The sequence below is a fragment of the Homalodisca vitripennis genome, chromosome 4, assembly GCF_021130785.1.
Source record: "Homalodisca vitripennis isolate AUS2020 chromosome 4, UT_GWSS_2.1, whole genome shotgun sequence".
Classification (NCBI taxonomy): Eukaryota; Metazoa; Arthropoda; class Insecta; order Hemiptera; family Cicadellidae; genus Homalodisca; species Homalodisca vitripennis.
Window position 1 is genome coordinate 186,182,264 of NC_060210.1, and position 27,242 is coordinate 186,209,505.

At 33.0% G+C, this 27,242-nt stretch overlaps 1 protein-coding gene across 2 annotated transcripts; it reads right to left on the reverse strand.

Annotated features, from left to right (window-relative positions):
* Window positions 1-132: 132 nt before the first annotated feature.
* Window positions 133-26,786, reverse strand: LOC124360754 (ubiquitin-conjugating enzyme E2 J2). 2 transcript variants are annotated; one of them, XM_046814630.1, is made up of 6 exons: window positions 26,412-26,786; window positions 10,062-10,222; window positions 8,153-8,278; window positions 5,703-5,811; window positions 3,796-3,924; window positions 133-444 (listed from the first exon to the last, which is right to left on the reverse strand). In XM_046814630.1, exons 1-6 carry the CDS (start codon window positions 26,412-26,414, stop codon window positions 211-213), a joined length of 762 nt encoding a protein of 253 aa, XP_046670586.1. In that variant the 5' UTR covers window positions 26,415-26,786; the 3' UTR covers window positions 133-210. The 2 variants fall into 2 exon arrangements, with proteins under 2 accessions (XP_046670586.1, XP_046670587.1); XM_046814631.1 differs by having other exon boundaries at window positions 26,442-26,785.
* Window positions 26,787-27,242: the final 456 nt, after the last annotated feature.

Consider the following 27,242-nt stretch of genomic DNA (forward strand, 5'->3'; position numbering starts at 1 on the left):
GTATCAAAGTTTAATATGAATAGCCAAACAAGCGGATCATAACATAAACAATATTGATCCCATTGTGCCGTGTGTTGAGAATGCTCAACAATCGTTAAGCATGACCTTCAGTTTATAGTGACCGATTCAATGTTATTTTTCTATTGATACATTGTTCTTTATTTTAGCCGAAAGAAAAACACGTTCAACAAAACATTTAGCTCAGATTGATTATTCAGTACTAATACTACGGAGGACGTATTTGACTGTGTACGCGAAAGCGGCAAAACCAATGAAGATGCAGATGTTGGCAAAGACACTCTGTAAAGGGTTCTGGGCCTGGTCGTTGGGTCCGAAGTTATCGTCCAATATTCTCGCCTGGTCTCCGTTCCAGTGGTTCTCAGAATCACTATTCCTAGAGTTCTGTTGAGCTTGCTTACGTCTTTCCAGTTCTGTCTTTATCGTCTGCAACAATAAAATGGCTTCTTTACTTAATGGCACATTTATTTTGTAAAACCTTGTTGTTGCCAATATATCATTAATATTAAAACATCATGGAGATGGCCTAGATCCTAATACTATGAAGATGCTCCAACTTTAATCTGTTCACATGGTTTTCCACAACTTTACTTATGCTGTATACCTGGCTACCTGGCTAACAGTGACAGTTAACATAATTTGATCTAAAACTTTTTAGTGTACACTCTCGATCAACCAAAAAGGTCACAGAACCAATACTGTCATTCTTATTTATGTTTTGCAGATAACAATGAACCGGATATGATCAGCTCTTTTACAACACATAAATTGTTATCATATTTCAAGACTCCATGCTTGTTAATTATTGTGCTTAGTACTGGTGTTGTTCATCCGATGGTGTTTTGTAAGTATGGTTGGATGTTATGGTGTATTTGATAGATAATAGAACAATTGCAGTTTTGGGTAATATACAAAAGCACACTAAAATTTACTAGTGATACATAATATATTAATTTGTTACTCTTTATAATTTCCAATTTAGCTTAGAATAAATAATGTTATTTTCTTCATACAACGATTGACTAAGAAAAACATTGAACTATTTAACTCAAATGTATTGTTTAGTAAGTATTACAACATTAGCCTACCACTTATGAGACTGGCCTGTTACAAAAAGAATATGACTTAGAAGAGGAATAAAACTCTTGGAAATCAGTTTCTCCACATTTTTGTCTGATTTCATTTATCATATAAAAAAGTATACATGTTTTCAGAATAAACCTTCCAGGTTATGTTTTTACCATAAGGTGACGGGCTGTTTTGTTTAAATTTTATTATACCACATTGTGTTATACTGTATATGATTTAAATCTGTATTTTCTGAGAAATCACAATAATAGTAGTATAAGTGAAATCACCCAAATCTGATAACTGCTGCCTCCTGTTGAAGTCTATTTACTACATCTATATCACTAGTATGTTCTAATTAAATTATTTCATTATCTAAACCCTCTCTGATTTGATCTGAATCTAAATTTTTAACCATTGCAACTAAATAGAGCACAACTCAAGACAATAAAATGACAGACAACATTACTGTACAGCTGTGAGAACAGTCGAAAACGACTGGTTGAATTTTAAATTAATTTCAAACTTTAATTTAAGGAATATTTTACAATAAAAACACATTTGCATTTCCTATTAAAGAGTTTTGTAAAGCAAACCTAAATGTACTTCAAAAGTACTCTAATGGTAAAAGTTGAATATGATAATAATTGTGCACTGAGAATCACAAAGAAGTTACAGTGCATGAATATCTGCATTTGGTATGAGTACGGACGTCCAAGCGACAGAAAAGGGGCGTTTGTTCCGAAATACAATTACGAGTCAATCAATTAAATGAACAGTGATGAAATAAAACACAATAAAAGTAACCAAATTAAAAAAATTAATGAATAAAAAAAAATCTAAAATAATAGATAATAATACAGTGGAGTCCCGCTAATCCGAACACGTGTAATCCGAACGTCGGTTAATCCGAACAGGTCCAGAATTATTTATAACGATAATGAACAGTTATAGGAACTAATTACTTAAAAAATGAAAATGGGTGCATCATTTTGTACATAAACAAAGAAAACTGTAATTAAATAGACATACAGTATTTTATTAAGACAAATTGTGTACGGTACAGTGCATAAATAATGAAGTTAAATACAGTACCAAATTGAAACTTATAGGTTAAGTATGAGTTATATTACTGTATTAAGAAGTGAAATCAAACAAAAATTGGACGTACAGTACTGATATTATTATTGAGTATAAAATTAATTGTTAAAAGACATAAATTCAGTTATTGTCTTCTGTCGCATTGAAGAGAGTTTATTGGATGACTCACATTGCTTAACAATAGAAATCTCACACTAAATACGGTAAATGTGCTTAGTATTCGCAAACACGTTTATTTGTCAAGAAATACAATGCAACAGTCATAAAACATGTTTTAATAAACAATGTTGATAATTCTATAACAAAATAGACCCATTCTCAAGTTTAAAACAGTATTTTTCTGTAATTCTGGCTAATCCGAACAATCACATAATCCGAATAGGGCTCGGTCCCAATTAGGTCGGATTAACGGGACTCTACTGTAATAAGATAATAATAGATGATAGTAGTTTTTTTACTAGGAGCAAAAGTGGTTGTTTTCAGGGCACAATCATGTTTTACGGACAATGTGGAGCCGAGATCACAAATACAATTAAGCGGCTAAATACACTTTTCTGGGTGTGGTGAACAACGGTTGATATCATATAGAAAACAAAATAAAAACTTGCGTGTTTATTTAATTTTTATTATATAATAACTCAGCATAGTAATACTGTTAAGTTTAAATACTAACAACAGCTATGTCTTGTGCATTTAATTCCACTGAAACAATAGCAAATTTTTAAGTTAGTGGAATGAAAAAACTTAATCTCGTGCCAGCTGATTTTTCAGACCTATGTTATAAGAGACGAAAAATAATCACTTTATGGGCCAATTTAAGTATTAAAAACAACTGTTATTTCTGCAATATGATAAAAAAGCTTTTTAAAAATTACAGGAAAGAAATTACTAAAATTACTGGAGGATAAATGGTAAATAAATACAAATTTTCCAATATTTATTTCTTTATTGCAAGGTCTTTCGGAGTCAACGATTCCATCATCAAGCACTTCACAAATAAATAAATATTTACATTTTTCTTTCTAAATAAAAGAAATAAATTTATAAGAAAATTAAAAGGTAATTCTGTTTAAATATTTTAAACTGGCTAATCATATTTCCAAATCCTTTACAATATGTTGTTTTAATATCCATTATTTAGAAAAATGTAAATATTTATTCATTTGTGAAGTGCCTGATGATGGAATCATTGATTCCGAAAGGCCTTGCAATAAAGAAGTAAATATTGGAAAATTTTTTATTTATTTACCAGTGATAGTAAAACTTTTTTTCCAATGCTCCAAGATTCTTCATACTGGAGGATTAACTCTATTTCTAAACTAGAATAAAATAATTACATACAAAACAGGATTTTTCCGGACATTTTCAGGTAAACCTAACACATAATTACAAACTAGGTTAAAATAAACAAATCATACCGGAGCGTCGTGACATGCCTATGTCAGGAATCAGATCTCGAAACGTAGTGTTACTGATTTTTTGTTTCACTGAACGATTGCAAATGTTCGGAAAACTCCTGTTTCCTTTACACACAAAAGTCTACTGTAGCCTATGTAAGTCATTTAAACAAGTATGTATGTATAAGTAAGTAGACAAGCAGTTTCTTACATCTACAAGATCAGGGAATAGTTCACAGAACTGTGTGTCCTGCAGGTTGAACGCAAGACTCTGAACGGCCAGGTTTCTCCTCTCGTACTCGCTGGCTTCAATACTGCCAAGAGTCGGACTTCTATCTGTCTGTTAACATGTGCACCAAAATAAATCATTTACAACAGCCAAAAACTTTTAATTAATTATATATACATTATTCATCAAACATTATACTGTGAATCATTTATTATGTTTGTTTATGAATGATTCCAGATAAGTATAATAGTTTTGAGCTGAAAAAGTATAAGAGAGTAATATTACAATTTTTATACAAAGACTGCCAGAAATGAGTTAATACTTATTTTTTGAGTAGAAATGGAGAGGGCTTCAATCATACTCCATCTTGATGTCAGAACCCCCAACAAAATGTGCGTCCAGATGTACACGCATACAAACTAAGCACCTTACGTCAGATAGTAATGTGATGATTCGGTTTGACGTGATTAAGCCTTACAATGTAAACTGAATTGCCCTCATAACCAACTTGATGCATATTTTACAATGTAATTTACAGAACAGATACCAAAACAACTTCTTGGTTCTGTTTCTTTGGTCCTCTTTCAAGTACAAAACTCGTACTTGGTTTATGTTATATATAACAAAAATCCTCAATCCCCCCCCCACCTTGAAAGTTTCCAACTTAAAGAGCCGCCTAGGTTGTCTTTATGACGAGCCGGCCATATTCTTGATGTCAAAACATCCCACACACAATACTCATCCAGCTGTGGTAGCTTGCACACTATGCAACTTCTGTCCAGAAAGTATATGAAGATTGGTATGGCGTGGCAGTGCGTGAGTTTTAACCATAATCTTGATGTCAGAAAAGTTATCTATGGACACTATCTGAAAATAAAACCTGACAAAACATCCGGCACACAATACTTATCCAGCGCACACTATGCAACTTCTGTCCAGAAAGTAAGTGAAGATTGGTATGGCGTGGCAGTGCGTGGGTTTTAAACATAATCTTGATGTCAGAAAAGTTATCTATGGACACTATCTGAAAATAAAACCTGACAAAACATCCGGCACACAATACTTATCCAGCGCACACTATGCAACTCCTGTCCAGAAAGTGAATGAATGAATAATATTTATTTCCCAAATACAAATTAATAACACGTACAATGTATCTATATTACTATAAATCCTACATCCATTATTAACATAATAGATAATCATCTAACTATGGTAAAAAAAACGGCTGCAAAATATTCAATAATACTATTCCATCAGGGAAAAATAGGGTCTACATGGGCAAGTAGCCTGTGCGTAGACCCGAGCCATTATGGCAACGATATAGGAACGGATTTTTAGAAAAAAAAAATTAGTTATATGTGATAGAATATTTTGTAATTAAGAAAAAATTAAATAGTAAAACAATAAAAGAAATACAATACATTAATGTTTATAGTTTTGGAGCAATCAGTTAACGATGACAACAAACCCACCTCTTTAAGCTAAAAATAAAAAATAAAAAAATAAATAAAAATATATCAAACCATAACAATCTAATATCTGTCGGATACAACTATTTCCTTCCAGGGGCAGCCGGACGCAACAATACATGACGCAATGACTGAGGGGTAGGTGAGGGGGTCAAGGTCAGGTCCGCCTGTTGTACCCGGTCACAATGAGGGCCTCGACTTCCTCGTCACTGAGACTGATAAGCAGCTCCGACACTTTCCTTTTAAAAGTCGATAATGCATTATCGGCTTTTAATGTGTCCGGATGGAAGTCACTGATGGACAAAAGTAAGTGAAGATTGATATGGCATGGCAGTGCGTGGGTTTTAAACATAATCTTGATGTCAGAAAAGTTATCTATGGACACTATCTGCGAGGAGAACATATCAAAACACATACCATGAAACTGAGAAGTCCGGTAAGGATGGTAGAGACACTCCAAGCTGGGTTCCATGTGTCCGGATGGAAGTCACTGATGGACAGACATAGCCTAGTGTTTGTCTTGAACCTGCAATAAATGTTTCACAAATTAATAATCATATTTAACAATATTTTACTCTCACACAGTTGCTACAAAATTTTTTAATTAAATTAACAACTATACTTCAATAATTTTAAGTTTTACAAATAAAAACTAAAAATCACTCCTCAATTTGATACGTTACAGTTACAGTATCCATCACTTCCTTTATATTCTAATGCAACATGCAGTGTGCGGTACAGCCATTGGCTCTGTTAGCAAATTTAAAAGAAGCGCTGGAATGACCTTCGGGTAAAGTGAAAGCCATTTTACTTAACACAGTAACTATGATGATTTTTTATGAAAATTACTTTATGTAAGGAATCGGTAAAACCAGTCTAGGATATAAGTTCAGGACTTGTTTGAATCCGAATGTAATGTAATTAAAACTGTATTGGTTCTCTGACATTGTGTATATTACTGCATGCATAATTAATTGTGCTATACAATATGTATGAAGATCTATCTACACAAAGCTATTTATAAATATTTTCACAAACTTTATTCATGTTGCATTTGTAAGTTACACAAAATCCACTTAATATATGGACTATGAACAAACTAAACTGTCTTCTTATTTTGTTATGAATCGACAGTAGTATTAAAATGACTTGAACTGTACCTTAGATTGTATTACAGTAAAATTCCATTAATCCGGCATCCTATGGTTTGGTACGCTTGGTAATCCAGCACACTCTTTGCAAAAATTAACATTTACCTGAACAACGCAACGCAAAACATCAATAATTTCTTTGTTTAAAGTTTGTTATTGACGATGAAAGGTTTGAAAGGATAACAGTATTTCAGACATCTGCCATCATTAAATGTTATAAAATCGTTAAATGTTGTGTTATACCTTTTGTAACATATAACAATGGCAAATGTCTGAAATTCTGTTATCCTATCAATAATATAATACGCAACAATGTTTTTTTTCTATTTGTGGTGGACTTGGCATGGCATCATATTTGGCCGACATCAGGTTGATATCGATTAGACTCGAGTCACGTGACTGACCATGGCCGTCGGCTGTCAGCCTATGTAACCAGACACCATTGATGCACTTTTGTATCAATTCAATTGAGTCTAGTAATGGTGGATGAATTTCGCAGTTAATGAGCTCAGCATAGCTTTGTGATGGAAGGACGACTCTAAACAACTGATGTCCCGCCACTGCCTTCTGAGGGAGGCTGGCAGTGCCAGTACACGGTATAGGACTGTGATGAATCGAGATAAACACGCCCTCTACCTTGACCACTTTCTGCCCAGTTATTGCGAAGTGTAGACTACACACTGTACACAGACCGTTTAAAAAATACTTCTTACACATTCACATATAAATAAAAATAGGTTTTACTACACAGGCGTTAAAAAACGTTCAGTATTCGTTTTTGTTCATATGCGCATCAGCAACGTTGTCATAGCAACAAAGCATGGTCGTCGGGGTCAATTGGCTGACACTTTCAGACCTGACAGTTTGTTGGTCAGTACGGTGCGGTGTCAGAAATTTTAATTGCATGGAAATAAATATGAAGACAATTAATATGATTTTATTCTCAGCATAATTGAGAAATTAAACTTCCACACTTTACACTTATTTTCAGAAAAAACAACGTATTTCTCACAGTTGGTCGTTATTTATTGCTGTCATCACAATTTTGTGAAAGCTTTTCTGAACGGCGTAGCATTTTCTCTGCTCGTTTCGTAAAAAGGGGCAAAGATGATCACAATGTAATCTTGCCCTCCACTTCAGCATTCCTCGTCCATATGAATGATTTATCTCCTGTCTAACTAATACGATCAAAGGTCATATTCCATAAGAGCCTCAAACACTTTACATCCTCATTTTTTGTAAGAATTATGAGATATATCTTACTTTTAGAGACATACTTCACACATATATAAAAATGTTTTAGATTGTTGGTCTTTTTTTGGTTTTTCAGACAATCTTCAAAATGGCTTAACCTTTTTTGTTTCAATACTTAAAAAGTACTTAACAAGAAAAATTAAAACTGTTTGGATGTGTATTATTCATATCTTTAATATGCAACCTAGCATTATCTAGACAGAGGTTGCTGGTGAAGAGTGTGACTGTCACTTTGGTGATATTTTTTATGAATAAGTTATGTCACTTTATTGTGAATGGCAAAGTTATGAGGGAATGTCTAAGAAGAGTTCAGAAGTCTGTAGTATGGTACAAGTGCAGTACCTCTAATGTTGACACAAAGACTGATGTGCATCTGCCTTGTTAGATTTACTAAAGTTTAAGAATAATACCTTACTTTTCTACTAACGACAAATCTACAAATAAAAAACAAAGACACATCACCTGCCATTGGGAGTTATCATGTAGATGGATGGAGGTTTGAATGGGAACTCCCGTGGGAAAACCAGCTTTCCATGGTAAATGCCACCTTCGTACGGTGTGTTCTCTGGTCCCGTCACCACGTAGTGCCTGTACATCCGGAAAACTTTAAGCTCAACGTAAGGAATGCGGTTCTCAACATACTCATCAATTCTTCATCTTCTATTGGGTGGCCAAGACTTTAGGCTCATCAATTACCGTACAATGTTTATACTGATAATACTACAGCCAAAGTAACCAGTTTAAATGTATCCAATTAAAATCAGTAATACTTGAATATTGTTTCTATAATGTGTGCACAAACTATAGTTCCAATCTGGAATGATTTGAAGAAAGGAAATAGAAACAATCCTGTTGCTATAACTCTATTTTGCTATGCCAGTTGTTAAAAACATGGTAACATTTAAGTGATTATAAAATACGTAATTTTGAATTAGGAAAAGAAACAGTGTCAAAATAAATTAAATTAATACCATATTCACCGCAAAGTTAAAATAAGAGTATAAATTATCATTATATAATCTATAATTTTCTAAGTAACTATTTAATAATAAAACATGAATTACTAAGTAAAAAATATACCAAATAGTGCTTGGAAATTAAAATATAAATGTTATTGTTATTTTCAGTTGCATTCATATTTTAGGATTTTTATTTAGTTATTTTTAAAGTTTAGTTCTATAGATGATTTGGTTCAAATCACTTAGTTTTCAATGATTTCTAGTCATTATGTGTTTTGAAATATTTTTTAAGCGTATAATGATTTAATTATATTGATCATTACCATGTTACATATAACTCAAAAGTTGTTTTAGCAAAAGAGGAGTTGCTTCAATTATATGAGCGATAAACACTGCTTACTTCCTCATAAACAAGTTTGTATTTATCATTGTTAGTAATCAGCTGATGTTTGTTTTGGTTTCATAGTCCATAAACATCAGGATCTGATAATGAGATATCTACTACAAGAATTCATTGTAAGCGGCTTGATAAATATTGTCAGGTTTATTTGAGCGACCATATTTACTCATAGTTCACTTATTTTTAAGTGATGATAATCTACTAAACAATTGCTGTTATTTATTTGGTTAACATCTGCTAAATATAGAAAAAACAAATGTTTTGTGTTCTGTGTAAATATAGAAAAATATGCATTCTAACTCCCTTTCTATCCTGATATAATTAGTTTCCATAAAGGAGAAAATTATAAACTCTCAAAAAGAAAAATTTGGATAAGCCTAATACAAATTTTGATAGCAGATACATTAAAAATGTCTGAAAAAGGAATCCTGACATGTTTACTGATGTTTCTGAGAATAACAATGCATGAAAAAATCTTATCCATAGAGTGAACCTATTGTCTTCTCTTAGTATCTTTACTGACAAATTTATACATGGAAAATTAACATAGTGAACTTGCTTTAAGTATACAGTAGACAGGAAAAATATATACAAAACACTAAAACCATCCTGCCACAACGAAACTAAATTGCTGCAGGAACTTAAACTCCAATGTTGACTTAATTTCAATTTTAATTTAATCTCAAGTACACATTTATCAAGTAACAGCTGCAATTTTTTATTGTCAAAAGTAGTATTTAAACACACTTGTTGAATACTTGTATAGATTTTGAGAAATTCCGAATCTAGTTTTTGACTTGGACGTTAATTAATTTGGCAACTACAATTTGCTGTGTCCTATAATAACCTTGTATTGTGCAGATGGTATATCAATAAATTGTAGAGTTAAGAATTCAGAAGAATATTTTACTTTTTTAATGATTTTTTTTTTAACAGAGGGATCAAAAACAACTAATTGATGTATTAAAGATATCACTAAGACAAAAGTGATCCACAATTGTCAAGATCTTACCATTGTAAGATGTTGGAGGGAAGAGGTTCAGCCACCACATATGGTACAGGATCTCTCTTCAGTCGCATATAATCTTGTTTTAATCGGGATGTAGCACTGTTATGTTTGTTGTTGGGCATTTTCTTGATGGACATTGCAGTCTCAGCAGTTCCTAAATAAAACTGCAAAATAGAGAACACATTGTTAGTTAAATAGTCAGACGTAATTTCCGATGAACCAAGTAGAGAATTTTATGCAAGACGATTAACCCTTTAACGAGTATAGGTGTTTGTTACAAAATAGTATTGACGTTCCAGAACGTCATATTAAAAATCATGTGAAAATAGTAAGGACGTTCTAGAACGTCAATGAATTATGACTTATATTACAAGTACTAGCTCTTATGTTTTTTCTCTATGGAAGAAATCCACCCACTGTTCCTAACCTTAAATAACTGAGCGCAGTTTCCCGCGTAAATACTGTCAGCTGCTTTCAACTACAGAGCGGCTGTAAAGGTTTTTTCCGCATACGGATTCCCGCGATTTCTACTGTCAACAGTAATTGGTGCTAACAACTTCTACAGTCGCATTCTGCTGTAACATTCACTTTGTGCAGTTTCTTCTACAATGATGAAATAGTGTTGTTTATTGTTTTCAAGTCAGTTTCAAGGATATGGGAGCAGTCGACCGCTCTGACATGATGATATCTTTCAATGACAGTGCAAGGAAATCAAAGTAGTGGTACCGTAAATTATTTTTCCACTTGATTGATATTGTTGTTTTGAATACATACAACATGTTTGTAATCAAACAAAACAAGAAAAGTGGGTTTTGTGACTTTAGACTAAACCTCATCTGACAAATATTGGAAACACATCACACTCCAAGAGAAGGAAGGCTGGTAGCCGCGGCGCCGAGGGTCGTGCCACCGCCAGCCGCTACCAGAGACCAACATCCGCTCCGCCTGACCGGCAGACACTTCCCCCGGCCACTGCCGACGCCAGAAGGTCAGACACGGAAGACACAAAAGAGATCAATCAATCAATCAAATAAATTTATTTTCAAAAACAAATTTCCAACACTTGTACATGTTAATGCATGAAAATTGACAGCACATAGAGCAAAGTCTGTGCGTGCTGTCCAGTTCAAATCTAGAATGTACAAAGTATAAATAATAAAATAAGAAATGCTATATGTTAATGAAAAATAAATAAATTTATTTATTTATTTTTTTATTTTATTTATTTATTTATTTATTAACCGAGCCTCAGGTACTGGACGGGTCACAGGTGGCGGATGGTGGACGTCCCATCAGATATGGTGGGCAGCTGCGAATAAGGGGCAACCCAAATAAGCAGTCCCGGACCGAGGCGGCAACATTACGAGGGGAGTGGCGAGGGTGACTCGTGGTGGGGTCACACTTTTCAAAAACCACAAATCCCAATGACAATGTTGTGTCATGGCGAGAAAGTGCCGCCAGTAAATAAGCACTGCCCGTATGCCTTGTACGATAGGGTTGGCCTCCCGCAAGGCTAGGGGAAGGTACCCCGATAAAGAACCAGGGCCAGGACAGGGTCTGGAAGCTGTGGTGTGAAAGCGACTGTCATAGGAGAAGAAGACTCTACACAAACTCCTGGTCCTCCAGGTTGGGGGTTGGACGTTGGGCCAACAACCCACTCTGGAAAAAACAAATGTTACGAAACGTTTAAATGGAGCCTCGGAAACTGGACTGGAACTGAAGGCAAAGACCAAGCTACGTACAAAGGATTTGAGACTGGGTACATGGAACATCAGAACACTAGCGGTGCCTGGTGGGTGTGATGTATTTTAGCCAAAGAATTAAGTAGGTATAATTTAGACATAGTTGCATTGCAGGAAACCAGATGGCCACTGGCTGGGAAAAATTAATACCAAAGAATATGCAATTTATTATAGTGGTACGGACGATGGCAGATATTATGGAGGGGTAGGATATGCGGTGAAGAAAAATATTACTGAATCAGTTATAGGCTTTACACCAATTAGTGAAAGACTGTGCAATATTAGGTTAAGCGGGGGAAATTCAAGAATCTTTCGTTAATAAACTTATATGCTCCTATAGAGGAGGCTGAAGATGAGGAGAAAGATGTATTCTATGGCAGGCTAGAGGAAGAGATAAATAAGCTGCCTCAATATGATGTGAAGTTGGTGATGGGTGATGCTAATGCAAAAGTGGGCAAAGAAAACTATTGGACAGAAGTAGCTGGAAAGGAGAGTTTACATGATTCAGCAAATGAAAACGGGTTGAGACTGCTCACTTTAGCTAGTTCAACAAATATGAAATTATGTAGCACAATGTTCCCAAGGAAAAGAATTCACAAAGCTACATGGGTTTCTCCAGATGGGAAAACAAGCAACCAAATTGATCATGTATTAGTAGACAATAGACATTATAGCAGCATTACAAATGTGCGCACAGTCAGAGGCGCAGAATTTGGTACAGACCACTATTTAGTCTTAATTAGCTTAAGACAAAGAATAAATGTGAATAAAAAGAGAACACCTAGGAAAGAACAATTAGCGTCTGACAAAATAACAATACCAGAAGTGCAGAGGGAATTTAAAATTAAATTGAGTAATAGATTCCAAATATTGGAAGATGAAAGCAAAGAGACACAAATGACTGAGTCAGACAAGATTGGAAAACCATGGAAAAATTTACAAACTATAGTCACTGAAACAGTAAAGGAAGTGTGTGGCACAAAGGAAAATATGAAGAAGAATCCTTGGCTCTTACAGAGGATATGCAGGACAGCCGTAAACAAGAGAAGAGAAATAAAGCACAGGTGGTTAGCAAGCAGGAACAATGTGGATGAAGAAGGCAGAAGAATGACAGAACGACTTAGGACAGAATACTGTGAAGCTAACAGAAATACCAGAGTGGTACTTAGACGAGCGAAAAGAGAATTCCTAAACGGAAAACTTACCAAGGCTGAGAATGACAGAACAGCAAATAACGCAAGAGATTTTTTACAGAAAACAATCCGTTTTTTCAAACAAGGCGTCTCAGCAAAAAGCTATGGCATAAAAGACAAAAATGGACAGTTAGTGATGGACAAAGAAATCAGGGGTTAAAGTGTGGAAAGACTACTTTGAAGAACTCCTGAATTGTGGACCACTGTACAAACAGAAGCGTTGACGATGAATTAAATTACCAACATGTACAACCGGAGGTGATGCCACCCTCTACGCAAGAAGTAGAAGACGCGGTAGGGGGTAGCGAAGCTTAAATGCAATAAGGCTCTGGTGAAGACGGAATTACAAGTGAGATTATTAAAAGTGGAGGAAAATTCCTGATAAAGAAATACATAAACTTATTACAAAAGTATGGGAAGAGGAAATTATACCGGAGGTATGGAGAGAAGCAGTGGTAATTCCTCTGCACAAAAAGGGGGATAAACAATTATGTTTCTAATTATAGAGGAATATCTCTTTTGAACACCGTCTACAGGATATTTTCAAAAATATTACTATCAAGATTAAGTCCTTATACTGAAGCAATAATTGATGAACAGCAATCAGGATTTATGAAAGGCAGGTCCACAATAGATCAAATTTTCCTACTTAAACAGGCAATCTCAAAATATTATGAGTTCAACAAAGGCTTCTATGGAATTTTTATAGACTTCAAGAAAGCTTATGACAGCATAGATAGGAAATGCTCTATTCAAGAAGATGGAAAAAACATGGAATCCCGCAAAAAACTGATAAGACTGTCAAAAATGTGTATAAGTGACTCAAAGGCCAAAATAAGAATAGATGGAGAAATGTCGGAAAACTTCCTTATCAACACTGGAGTAAGACAGGGAGATGGGATTTCTCCCACTCTCTTCAACCTGGCTGTGGAAGAGGGCATTACAAAAAGTTAAAAGACTACAAAGAGGGGTTAAATTAGGAGTGGACCTGAACGTAATGGCATTTGCGGATGATGTAGTGATCTTGTCAGAAAGTTTGGATGACCTCTCCACACTAACAAAAAGTTTTATTAAAGAATGTCAAACAGTAGGCTTAGAGCTAAATGAAGATAAAACTAAAATTATTCATTTTGGAAGACATGCTGGAAATGTTGAGAGCAAACTTAAGCATTGATAACTACTCGATTGGCTGGGTAGAAAGTTTTAAATATTTGGGTGTAACAATAAACAGCAAAAACGTGGAGGATATAGAGATACAAAGCAAATTAGCTAATGGCAAATAGGTGTCTTGGGGCGTGTACAAAAACTCTTTACGTCAAAGATTGTTGTCACAATGCTCCAAAATAAGAATTTATAAAACAATCATTCAACCAGTCCTAATGTATGGAAGTGAAACATGGACATTAACGAAGAAAAATGAGGGGCGGTTGATTGTTTTTGAGAATAAAGTTCTCCGAAAAATATTTGGACCAATATGTGATGAAGGGGTGTGGCGAATCAGAAAAAATAGAGAATTACGCAATGTATACCAAGATCCTGATATTGTGGCGTTGGTGAAGGCAAAGAGAATTAGCTGGCTAGGACTGTACATCGGAGACAGGAGGGCACAAGGTTTAAAAGAGGTCTACCAGGCAGGCGGTTACCGGCAGGAAGGCGCCCTTTGGGTAGGCCAAAGATAAGATGGTGCGATCAAGTGGTCGAAGATGTGACCCGGTGTGGAGGGTCTGTGGATCTGGCGGAAGACAGGGTGGCGTGGAAGAGGCTCATAGACGAGGCAAAGAATCGACTGAGATTTTGTTACGGCCCCGGCAGTAAGTAAGTAAGTAAGTAAATAAATAAAAACAGAAATGAACTAAAGGAAACTTTAAATAAAAAATAAAAACAGATGCTACGTCTGTTCTCATTCCTCAAGTAGAGAATAGAAGAGGAAGGATACAACATTTGAATGTAAAGAGTGTGGTGTGCCACTGTGTATACATCCATGTTTCGAGCACTTTCACACAAAAAACTAATTTTAGCCTTTGTGTTTTCTCAACAAAAGTAAATGTTAGCTTTTTATAGTAATAATATCTGATTTTCATTAAAAAATAAAACAACATTTTTCTTACTATTTTGGGAGTGTATTATGTTTCACATCCTTACTCCTATGAACACATGATGTAGTGACGTTCCAGAACGTCATTACTCCTTAAAGGGTTAAAAGGTTTCACAAAAGAAACAGAAAATTATAGGCAAATCACATCAAAGTGATAAAAAATCCACATAAAAGTTTAAAAAATAACTCACAAGTCTTCTAAAATGTTTAACCTCTCACAACGGAAATAAGTGGTAGAATACTTTATATATGCAATTGAAGCAAATGTTAAAAAAAAGGAACATGCTTTAGAAGGAAAACAAAGAGTCCAGATGGACATGAAGTGATGCTTACTTAGCTAGTAGCTAGAAAGGAGTAATATGATCTGTCCTTAGTGGGTCGCCCAAGATGTCAAAGTCAGAGCCTGATTGATATTTGACTTCACATTACTCGTGACTGTAATTATTGATTGTTTTTAATATTTAACAAGTTGCGTATCAAGTTGTTTGAGCATGAGTGCCCCAGCGGTTATGAATTATTTGTGGTGGCATGGTGGCCAAACTGCAAAGTGTGTAGCACCACTCCACTCACACACAGTATTTACTTAAACCTACAAAATGGCGTAAAATTTGGTTTTAAACATAATATTAGCGTTATCATACTGTAAAACCATACAATCATTACTAATACATTCATATACGAGGTCTGTTCAAAAAAATATTGCGACTTTCTAATTTCCGCGGGTTACGTTATATTAGTTTTTTAATTTTTTTGTGCCATTATGTTGGTACACATGTCTCTGACATATGCTATCACGTTCGGCCATTTTGAATTTTCAGTTAATTGTTGACAGCTGATTTACTTGCATGTGTCTTGGCTTGTTTTCGATTTGTGCATAATCGAAAATGGATCAAAGAATTGTATCAAATGTTGTGTTAAAAATTAAATTAAGTGTGCTGATGTATTTCGAATGTTGACTGTGGCTTATGGAGAAGTAACCTTGGATCAACGTTTATTGGTGGTACAAAACATTCTGAGAGGGGCGAGAAGATGTGAACAACAAACAGTGTGCCAGACGTTTTTTTTTCGATTACAGGGGCATGGTGCATCATGAGTTCTTGCCACAGGGTAGAACTGTAAATAACAATTGATATTTATGTGCAATTTGCATGAAGCAATCCGCTAGAAATGCCTGGATTTATAGAAGAACAAAAATTGGCTTTTGCACCAAGATAACGCCTCTGCTCATATATCATCACTTGTACATGATTTTTTGGCAAAAAAAACCACACACTAATGATGCCGCAGCAACGGTATTCCCCAGATCTGGCCCCCTGTGACTTTCTCTTGTTCCCGAAACTGAAGAAGCCTATGAAAGGAAGACGCTAAGCTACGATTGACTAGATAAAGACGGCATTGAAGGAAAGCATAACATAAAAACGACTTTTTGAAGTGCTTTGAGGATTGGAAGAAACATTGGCATAAGTGTATGAAGATTACTTTGAAAGGGACAAAGTTAAGATTGATGAATAAATAAATAATTTTAGAAAAATAAACAAAAGTTGCAATATTTTTGGAACAGACTGTATATCTAATAATAAGAGAATAACAAGTGAGATAGCGCTGCCAGATCCAGTATGAGCTCAATTAGGAACATAATAATGTGATCTGTTGAGTAATTAATAGAAGTTTACTTGCTAGAACCTATGATGAGCTAAGCTGTAAATGTTGCTCCATGGAGAGATATCTCGTCAGCAATCTTCGTTTTAATGGGTTAAAACTTTGGAGACCAGACTTAAATTTTCATCTAAAAAAAAAAATCCAGAATAAAAATGAAAACAAGATTTCACAAAATTTTCGAATGAATCCTCTCTACAGATTTTTACCTGACATCTGCGCAGTCTTTCATAAAGACAGCATGGCAAGAATTTTACTTTTCAAATGCCTGATGAAAGTCTTATAAATGGTTCAATCAATCATTTGTTTGATAAGATTGATCAGTGATATGGACTTTCTTTCTTTATCTGTTGTATGGGAGAGATAAATTTGTTTTATGAACTTGAAAACCATTGCACATAATATTAAAGTTGTCAACAATACAATTTATTTATTTAAGTTTGTCTGTTACTGAATGATAGTCCAGGTATCGATTATTTAGGGGCATCTGTTATAGTAATCTGTCCCATATAACCTACTTATAAATCTCCTGGTAACTTCTAAAACTTCTTAAAAACAAATACTGTAAACATTTTTTACAGCTAACAGAACTAGGTAATATTATTAGAGTTGAGTTAGTGGTAGTTGTTATGTTTAACCACAAGACACTTTTGTATGTACACAATTCTGGTTGATGTAGCACTGACCATAAACTGCAAAGATAACCTATCAGAGAAAGATAAGACACAAACAATAGAACGGGACGAAAAGCATACAAATAGAACACAATAATATTTCCAATTTCTAAACTACAAAAACATTGTTATTTGCAACAAACACCTCATAAAACCATATCATAAGCTACAATGTTTTCAGCTAGAAAATAAACTGATATACAACTCTAAGAATAAAATGGAAGAGTTAACCAAGTTTTGAGTTTTTAGAACTTTTCTTTCAAGAGTTAATGCACAAATGGACAGATGTACAGGCATACGGACGGATGGATTGCCCTTTGATCCCAAAATCGACAGCACTTTTTATTGCACCAATAAGAACACATATAGGTACTTAATTTCAAGTCTCTAGGAGCCTTCTAACAAGAGTTATCGCACAGAGGAACGGACAACGACATAATTATAAGGAAGCCCTGTAGAGTCAACATAATGGAATTCAACTTAAGTAGATGTCACTGATATCCCTTTCAATACACTCATGGCTGACACAGACTATAACAAATCCAGTTGATGTGCCCTGTACTGCTGGTGACAATGAAAAACATCTCTTGAGATACTTTATTACGGTAACAAATCAACAATTCAGAAGATCTTAGTATGAATGTCCCAGGCCATCAGTGTATGCTGTGGCAGCTCCTTAGATACTGCTCCGTATTACTGGTAACAAACAAAAAATATTCCTCAAAATAATCAAAATCACAATTCAAGCTCACATCTAATTCAAGCGCTTGTAAAATTAAGTCTTTCTATTTCTATATCGGTATTAACAAACTACATTCCTTAGGACTCTTTTATGTAAAAAATTTGTGTCATACATTATAAACTGAAAAAATTGTGCATATTATAAATGAATAGAAACAAATAAAACATTTATGCATTATTATGAGTAAGGTGTGTCGTATATAAAGTAAGTCATATCGCTTTAGAAAACATACTGACAAGAAATATCATAATATGTCGAGGATAAATGAATGGAAGCTTATGTTACTATTTATGTAGTTGTATGTCGGACATAAGTCACCAGATCTGCAGTGATGCCAACTGTGATATTTAGGTACCACATGTTGAGCGCACAAGAGTTGTATTTTCTGTTACTGTGCCTTTTTGTAGCTATGGTTTTTAATACAGAAGTATTTATTGATAAAGTTGAAAAGACCTTCTTGGTGGAATACTTCTAAAAAAATAATGGTCAGAGATATTTCATGTATTTGATCCGAAGTTTGATGTAGTGAGTCTTAAATGAGAATCATAAATCTGTAACTTAAAAATAATTTGCATGGATCTATTATATTATTTAATTACTACATTATGATTAATATAAAATTTCTTACACAACTAGTAGGGAAAATTGGCAACGTCACATTGAAAATGTTATATAAATTGTTAAATATGGATAGTTTAAGTTTGGTAAGTTAAATATAAAAATTAAATTAGTTAAGGCATAAATCATAATTAACATAATGGTGGTAGATAACATAAAACATTTACTATTTTACTTGCTTCATGTAGGCCTACAGAAATTGTCCATAGTAACACTTGCAATAAACAAGACCTGATGTCCTTGACACCCATAACTAAACTGTGGAGGTTATACCTTTAACAAAGCTCAGTTATGCGTAAATAATACTTTTTACTAACTTCTAACTTTTCATAGCTGGTACATACTACATCTACCTCATTTGGATAAATTAAATTGACTGACTACACTTCTGTTTATAAATTTTCGGTTTCTATTGTCAAGGATCCATTACGGTTTTTGAGATTCATTTGTTTTATATTCAGCAAAAAGGTATTTTTACTGTTTTGTCGTCATTTGAATATGACAACTTATTTGATACAATAAACTATTTCAATGTTTATAATTTTTAAATTATAATATTCTCAATGCAGTAACCTTTTAATCATATTTGGTTTAACCAAGTCTGCTCAAACTGCTGGTGACGAATGAAAAACCCATTGATACCAATCAAAAATAATCTTAATAGATAGTAACGATAAAGAAATAAATAGAAATCCAGAGGGTCGATAATGAGTTGAACTATCAGAAACACATGGAAAAATAGCTATGATAAAAATCAACAATACTTTTGTAGTTACACATAAATCATTTGTTATATTCAATTTTGAGAAACACAATTTAAATTATGGAACCAATTTGTTGACCAACTTAAGGAAGAATTACTTCATGTGGCAAAAATAGCAGATGAATAATCCATTGAGAATTAAAAAATATAACCATTGAATGAACCATTCTTCTCGAATTTGGACACTCATTCATAACATATTAAGCCATGATAAAACAATAAAAATGACACGCTGAAAACAAAATAAATTCGTTTTTAAATTATCATGTAGAATCCAAGAAAGGAGCTATAAAATCAAAAAAGTAGTTATATAATCAGAGGACTAACCTCAAAAGTTATTAATATTAATAAGGTAATATAATTTTGTAAAAAACACCTACAGATAGTACTTAATAATTTTGAATCATTCTGTATATATCTTAATATTAATACACCTGAAGTTATAGTATACTACGATCAGGGCTGGATTTACATATGGGCTGAATGGGCTATAGCCCAGGGCGGCAGAATTCAGGGAGCAGCAAATTTTGGTAAAAAAGTCAAAAATAAATTATTCCATAAGTTAAAAATATAAATTTCAGATGACCTAAATCCTAAATCTAAGTATTATTAAAATCAGGGTCTAGTTATTGTATTGTAATTCCTAAATATATCTTCTCTAATTTGACTGTCCTTAATCCAACAGAATTTTTTCGACTTTCTTATCATGATTTTTTAGTAATTTGCCAGTTGATAAATGTTGTGACATCTCATATTTTATGGTAAAAATAATAACTGCAAATATAAGAAGCGTAACTTCAATAACCTGTTTCAATTGACAGGTTTAACCACTGTCAATTATTTCAATTCAACCTATTATATTTCAGTTTTATTACAAGCTTAGCGTAGCCGTCTCGCTGCTGCCGACGTAGCGTTGACCCACCGCAGTACCAAGGTAAGCCTACATGGTTTTCGGCAAATTGTGGATAGCCCAGGGGCGGTAAACCTTCAAATCCACCTCTGACTACGATACAGGTGTTTTAATTATTGTTGTGTCAATTTTATGTAAGTTTAAAATCACGATGAACTGAGGTTGTGTAGTAAAAGGTAATAATAAGATAGGTTGGCATAAAAAAATGATTGAACAATAATTTACTGAAAAAAATTGGGTGCTACATATTATTTACATTTAGTAGCATTATACCAATAGTTATTGTATGAACATAGCACTTCCTTTTCTGTTTCTTTAAAAACATTATTAATCTATAAGCGGTGTACAATACAACAGTTCGATCACAATATGATTATGTTAGCAAAACTGTATAAAAGTATGCCCTCGCTTCTACAATACAATCAGCCAGTATAAAAGAATTTCATCGGAACAGCAAACTACATCTGACATTTATTTCCTACTGAATATATATTTGCCGTACCGACACAATTGCATACCGAACATTTAACACCATTTGTAGTACCACATGAAAAACTTCAATTTTCAAAACGTAAACAAAATGTTATTTAATTTAAAAGTGACATCATCTAAATTAAAACTGTGTTTATCGTCGTTTCAATATGTCTGTTTTCTTGTTACAATTTATTTAATACTTAATAATGAGATTTTGGGTAGAGTATGATAAGCGGACCCGGTTTTGTTATGGTGAAATCATCAAACGATATTTAATTATTATACCCATTGATATAATCAACCAATAGTAATGAATTTGAAAAATTACAAAATCACCATTTAATTTATTTAATACTTAATAATGAGATTTTGGGTAGAGTATGATAAGCGGACCCGGTTTTGTTATGATGAAATTATCAAACGATATTTAATTATTACACCCATTGATATAATCAACCAATAGTAATGTATTTGAACAATTACTAAATCACCATTTAAGTGTATCATTTAAATTAAAAAAGATAGTTAAACTTGTAAAACTGTACAGAACAACACTTAAAAATGATTTACTGAGTTTTTCTCGGTTTCAAGATATTTGTTTGTTTTGTTGTTGTTTTTTCTATTTTTTAAATGACTTTTTCCTATCACCTGTCTTAATTTTTTGATTGATGAATGGTTATGGGTTTTTTAAATCATTTATGACATTACATTATTGTTTAAACTATTTCTATTAATTTGAAACATGTGACTTTATTTAGATACGTTTATAGTTCTTTTATTCAATATATGAAGTATTGATGATTGTAATCAATACAAAACCGGGTCCGCTTATCGTACTTTGCCCGAGATTTTACCACTAACTCACATGTCCTGTGAGCCCCTTTTGTGTTGTTTTATCGTTATAGCCCCTTTTTAAGTTTTATGAAGTTACTTTATTAAATGAATTAATTTAATATCAAACATATGACTTCCACTTTGTATTAAGTATACTTAGTGATGTTGGTTTATACTTCTGTTTGATATACTATATATCGAGGAATATACTATGCAATATAAAAACCAGGCCTGCTATTCATACTCTGCCTTTTTGACTATTTTTGGGTTATTTCATCTTTTCTGATACCTGTATTTGTCACAAAAATGTAATGAAAACCTTAACTTCGTAATAAATTTCAATAGTAAAGAATTAGAGTTGATAGAATAACTTTAGAGAATTAGTATTACTATTTTGCCACTCCCGCGATTACCCCGTTCACTGCAGTAAACAGGATAATGAAGATTAATGGATGCGGAGAATTTGGAAGCCTTGTGTATAACTATGCATGACAGTCCAAACTGGGCCAGCATATGCGGACTAGGTTTTTTTATATAGTTTACTATAATCATCTATAGCCTATATATATATATATATATATATATATATATATATATATATATATATATATATATATATAATAAATAATAGATCTCAAATAATAGATCTATCAATGTATCTAAAATACTAAATAAAAGTCATACGTACGTTTGAAACTAAAAGAAATAATTTAATATAACAATCACGTAATTAATAAAGAAACCTTAATCACAAAACACAGAATTAGAACAGGTTATACAACAAATCTCAACAAAACCAAGGATTGAAACCAAAGAAAACACATTTTATCATTTTTAATGCTATTAGATTGATTTTTTGAAGTTATCAATAACTTTTATTTAGATGAAGTTACTTTTAAATCAAAATATTATTTATAATCTGAAACTGTGTTTGTTTTCAGTAGGTACAGATGAAGTTATTGTCATAATTTTAATCAGCATTGGTTGATTATATCAATAGATGTAATTATGCAATATTTATTGTTTGTTAATATCGATACAAAAGAACCGGTTCTACATACCATAGCCATTTTATGTGTCAATTTCATTTTTACTACGACTTATTTAATTGCTAGGGTATAGGACTGGGGTGCAATATAATAAGTGGCCACTACGACAAAATCATCGATATTCATGAGTAACGAATCTCGATACAACTACTGAAAACTAATGACCTTATAAGTATTTCAAATTGCAGTATAGTTTGGCTGTTTTTAAATAGTATCTCAAAAGTAATAATTTAATGATGAATAAAAAACTAAGCTATGTATATTTATGAAATGAACAAACGAAATAGTGTAACATTTAGTTACTTTTTAATATTTTGAAGGATAAATAGACAATAAACGTGTCTGCTGACACGATGTGACACAAATTACACATGTATATCGCCATTGCACTTGCGGCCAATGGCCATTAGTCAAATACCAAATCATTTCAAATTGAATTAGGCTATAGTACAATTAGCGTCCAACAATCAAGTGATCGATAATATCGAATCATCAGTTAGAATAAGTAGAGTCCTTGCTACAACTACTTATACCATATTACGGTATATTTCAAATTACAGTATAAAAAGTAATAATGTTATGGTCAATAAAAACCAATCTAGCATATGTATTTATAAAATATAACAAACAAAACAGTAAAACATTTACTTACTTTTTACTATTTTGAAGGATAAACTTGTCTGACACAAATAAAACATGTGCAGGGTGGACTTTAATAAGTGACATACACTCGTTATTCGGTTGTTTCTTTCGAATGGTTTGATGTTTTTATCGGAAGGAATAATTCGATATTACAATTTATTTAACTTAGCATATGGTTTCAACTCATTAGTTATAGTGATTTTAATGTAGACAATAAACAGCAAGAAGTAACTAATATTTTGAGACTTTGAAAATGGCGATGGATATGAGGAATATATGTGAGACATTTCTAACAAGTGACAAGATTTGTTTAAGTGGCTTTAACATGTAAGTTTGGCTCCTGGTAACCCATGGAGAGAATTCTTTCCTCCATTTCACAAAAGCGGTTACTCATTGATATCAAGCTGGGCATGTTATAAATATTGTAAGGTTTCTTTGATATCAAAGTCTAGGACAGTTGGTTTTGTAATGTTAGTGTTCAATTTACGTTTTAAAATTGTAATGTACGAGATTCTTCTTGTTACGCTAATTTCTTATAACTTATTGTGTACGATTTTACATACCGAAGTTGGATAATACATTGAATTGTTCGATAAAAACAACCGAATAACGAGTGTAGGCCGCTTATTAAAGTCTCACTCATGTGCAGAACTACTCAGTTGCTGCTATTACATATCTGCGGTATAAAGTGTCAGTAACAGGTTATTCAGGGTAACCTATTACCCGGGATAATGTTGTTTCAGTAACAGCTGAGCTGAATGATTTGTTCTCATAACGATTTTTTGGTTTTGGGTCACTCAGTAGCCAGTAACAGCCAGGCCAATTCATGTAAGTAATGAGGCATATATTATCAATGGAAATAGTACTACTCTATGTGATAAAAATAGGTTTAGATTAGGTTATCATAAATATGTTATTAGTAGTACCATAATTAAATATAACCATCTGAGCTTGAATTTGGGTACTATCACAAGAAATGTTTTTCTTTTTTTTTGCCAGCATGCATTTTCAATCGGTACCTTCCCGTTCTTAGAATACGCCCTAAATTTTACAACGTGATGACGTCAGAGAAGTTGGGACGATCTGGGACGTGATCTGAAGTCGGGAAAATACTGATCAGAAATGCTCCTGGCCATCAGTGCAGGCTTCGGTGGCAACTTCGGCGCCACCCCACACTGCTGGCAAAACAAGAAAAACATCGCTCTAGATAGTACCCATATTCAAGCTCAGATCTCGTGAGCGTTTGTTAAGGATATATTTAACTTTTCATATTTATAATACTTATGTATGTATAGCGTAATAACAAATGGTACATAAGGACTTCCTAATACCTAATAAATGTGTTGTATAGTCAAATTTGAATTAACTTATTTATAAATTTATTAGTTTATCAGTCTAGGCTTCATTGTATGAGTTAATAAAATTTTTGTATATCAAGATGCTACCACGTTAACAGAACGATGGAACGTCATAGTTCAACACGTTATTTTGTAACAGATATTGACAAACAACAGTATATCCATCTCCAGCGGCCATTACTCAAATAACACGCACATGGATTAACTTTGTTTCAATTACTTTGGAACGATAAAGTCAAACTGAATTACGTTATAGACTTTAAAGATTGTATTATAGTGAAGCTATAGTTTTATATGTCAAAGAAATATATACATTTTAGATAATATAAAATAATACTACTTTCTTTATACTAAGTTTGGGCATTTACAATTATTTAACACATCGCATGCATGGTCACCGGTGACCGCCACAGTGGTGGTGTAATGTGTGTCCAGTACGTGGCACCGCCTACTTTTTTTAACAGGGTAAAAAAACACGTCTACCAGCATTGAAATAATTCTGGGTAGGGTATGATAAGCGGACCCGGTTTTTGATATAGAAGAATGTAGTCTTCGATACCTAATATTCGCATCTCAAATCCTAGAGTATCAATCAATATAAAAGTGTCTATAGTCCTCAATAACAATCATATGCTTTAAATTTAAATATCAATTTAATATTTATAGTGATCAAACAAATTATTATAACAAAAATTAGCAAAACTGAAGACGACAATATTTGCTCCTCTCACAGTTACAGTTGTTTCTTTCCCACAAATTTCACATAATGGGGTTTTCAGTGCGAGTCCAACATGTTGAAGCCACAAAAACAATATTTTATTTGTCTTATCATCTTTCAAATCAATGTCTTTTAGTTTTCTAAAATTGACTGCCATTTTTAATAATTAAAATTACGTAAAATTGAAATATTATCCTACGTTATTATTTTTAAGTGTTTACAGCTGTTGATATAGACTATTTAAGTTAATAATTCAAAATAATTAATCAGTATCGAATGCTTATATCGATGGTTATGATTAAGTAATATCGTTTGCCAATTTCGATATAAAAAACCGGGTCCGCTTATCATACCCTACCCTTAATTCTAATTGATGGTTCGATATTATCGCTCACTCGAGTTTTGGACGCTTATTATACTGCAGTGCTGAATTATGTTATAGGTTTTTAAGATTATACTAAACTACATTGTTATTCTGTAAAATAAAAAAGCTGGCAATTATTATTAATGAATATTTATAGGTAAAATGATTTATAGCCTGTTTGATAGTTTAGATATTTATAATCAATAGTTGATTTGATTGCCATGGTGGCTGCTTATACGTAGATGAATAGCCTAGTTGGAATTAACTCAGTATTTATGGATAATATCTCAATAAAATAAAAGGGAATGGTAGTTTATAATAATTATTTAAAAATTAACAAAACAAATTTAACTTGGGCCAATGTAAAAAATAGAGGATATAAGTAAAAACAACCTTACAATTGGAATTAGGCAACTTATACTTTTAAATTTCATTACTTTCAGCCAACTTCCAAAACAAAAACAAATCTATTTAAATAAGAATAACTTAATAAAGGATTGAAAACTACCAAAATGTCTAACCATGCAGTTTAAATTAAATTATAGTTCTACCTGTGACTTATACACATTTACAGAATAAGCTCATTGCATCTAGGCCTAGGCATACATTGAATGTTTGTAAAGCACTGATTGTTAAATGTTTTCACTTTCAGAAACTACACATTATTCTTGGCCTTGAAAAGCGGTTTGATGTGTGGACAATATAAAATACGATATCACTTGAACGTTATTGATCTTAATTGTAACTGAAATGTTCTCTAACTAAAGAACAAAAATCAGAAAATGCGATATCTTCAGCCTGTTGTCAGGATCAGAAACACCAGGAAATTTCAGAAGTGCATAACCAAACTTGCAAATGTGGAGATAGGGTGTAGTGTAGTGGAAACGTCACTTTAGAAAGGTTGACTTCTTTTCTTGCAGACACTTCAATCAGAATAACAATGACCAGTGTTGCCAATCCACTTTTGGAAAATTCCCACCAGTACCTGAAAAAAATACCACCTATGAGCCCAAATTACCACCTTGCTTTAAAGTATATTTAGGCTACTAAAGTGTGTTATCGACATCGTATGACAGTCTATATTTGTAAATGCAGGGTGTCTACCAAAACTGAACATATAAAATTCCCTGACTTTTCCAGGTTTTCTAGGTTAGACACTCTTAAATGGCTTAACGAGCAGGATTTTTTATTGCATTGAATATGGTTGATTTTAGAGCATAATATCATAAACTTATATTGTAAAAAAAATTAACTTTTTACTTTTTTACAGAGACAATTTGCATGAAAAAGTTAGTTTCAGAAAAACAAATTTAACTTTCAATGAGCTTGGATCCATGCCAAAGTTTTTAAAT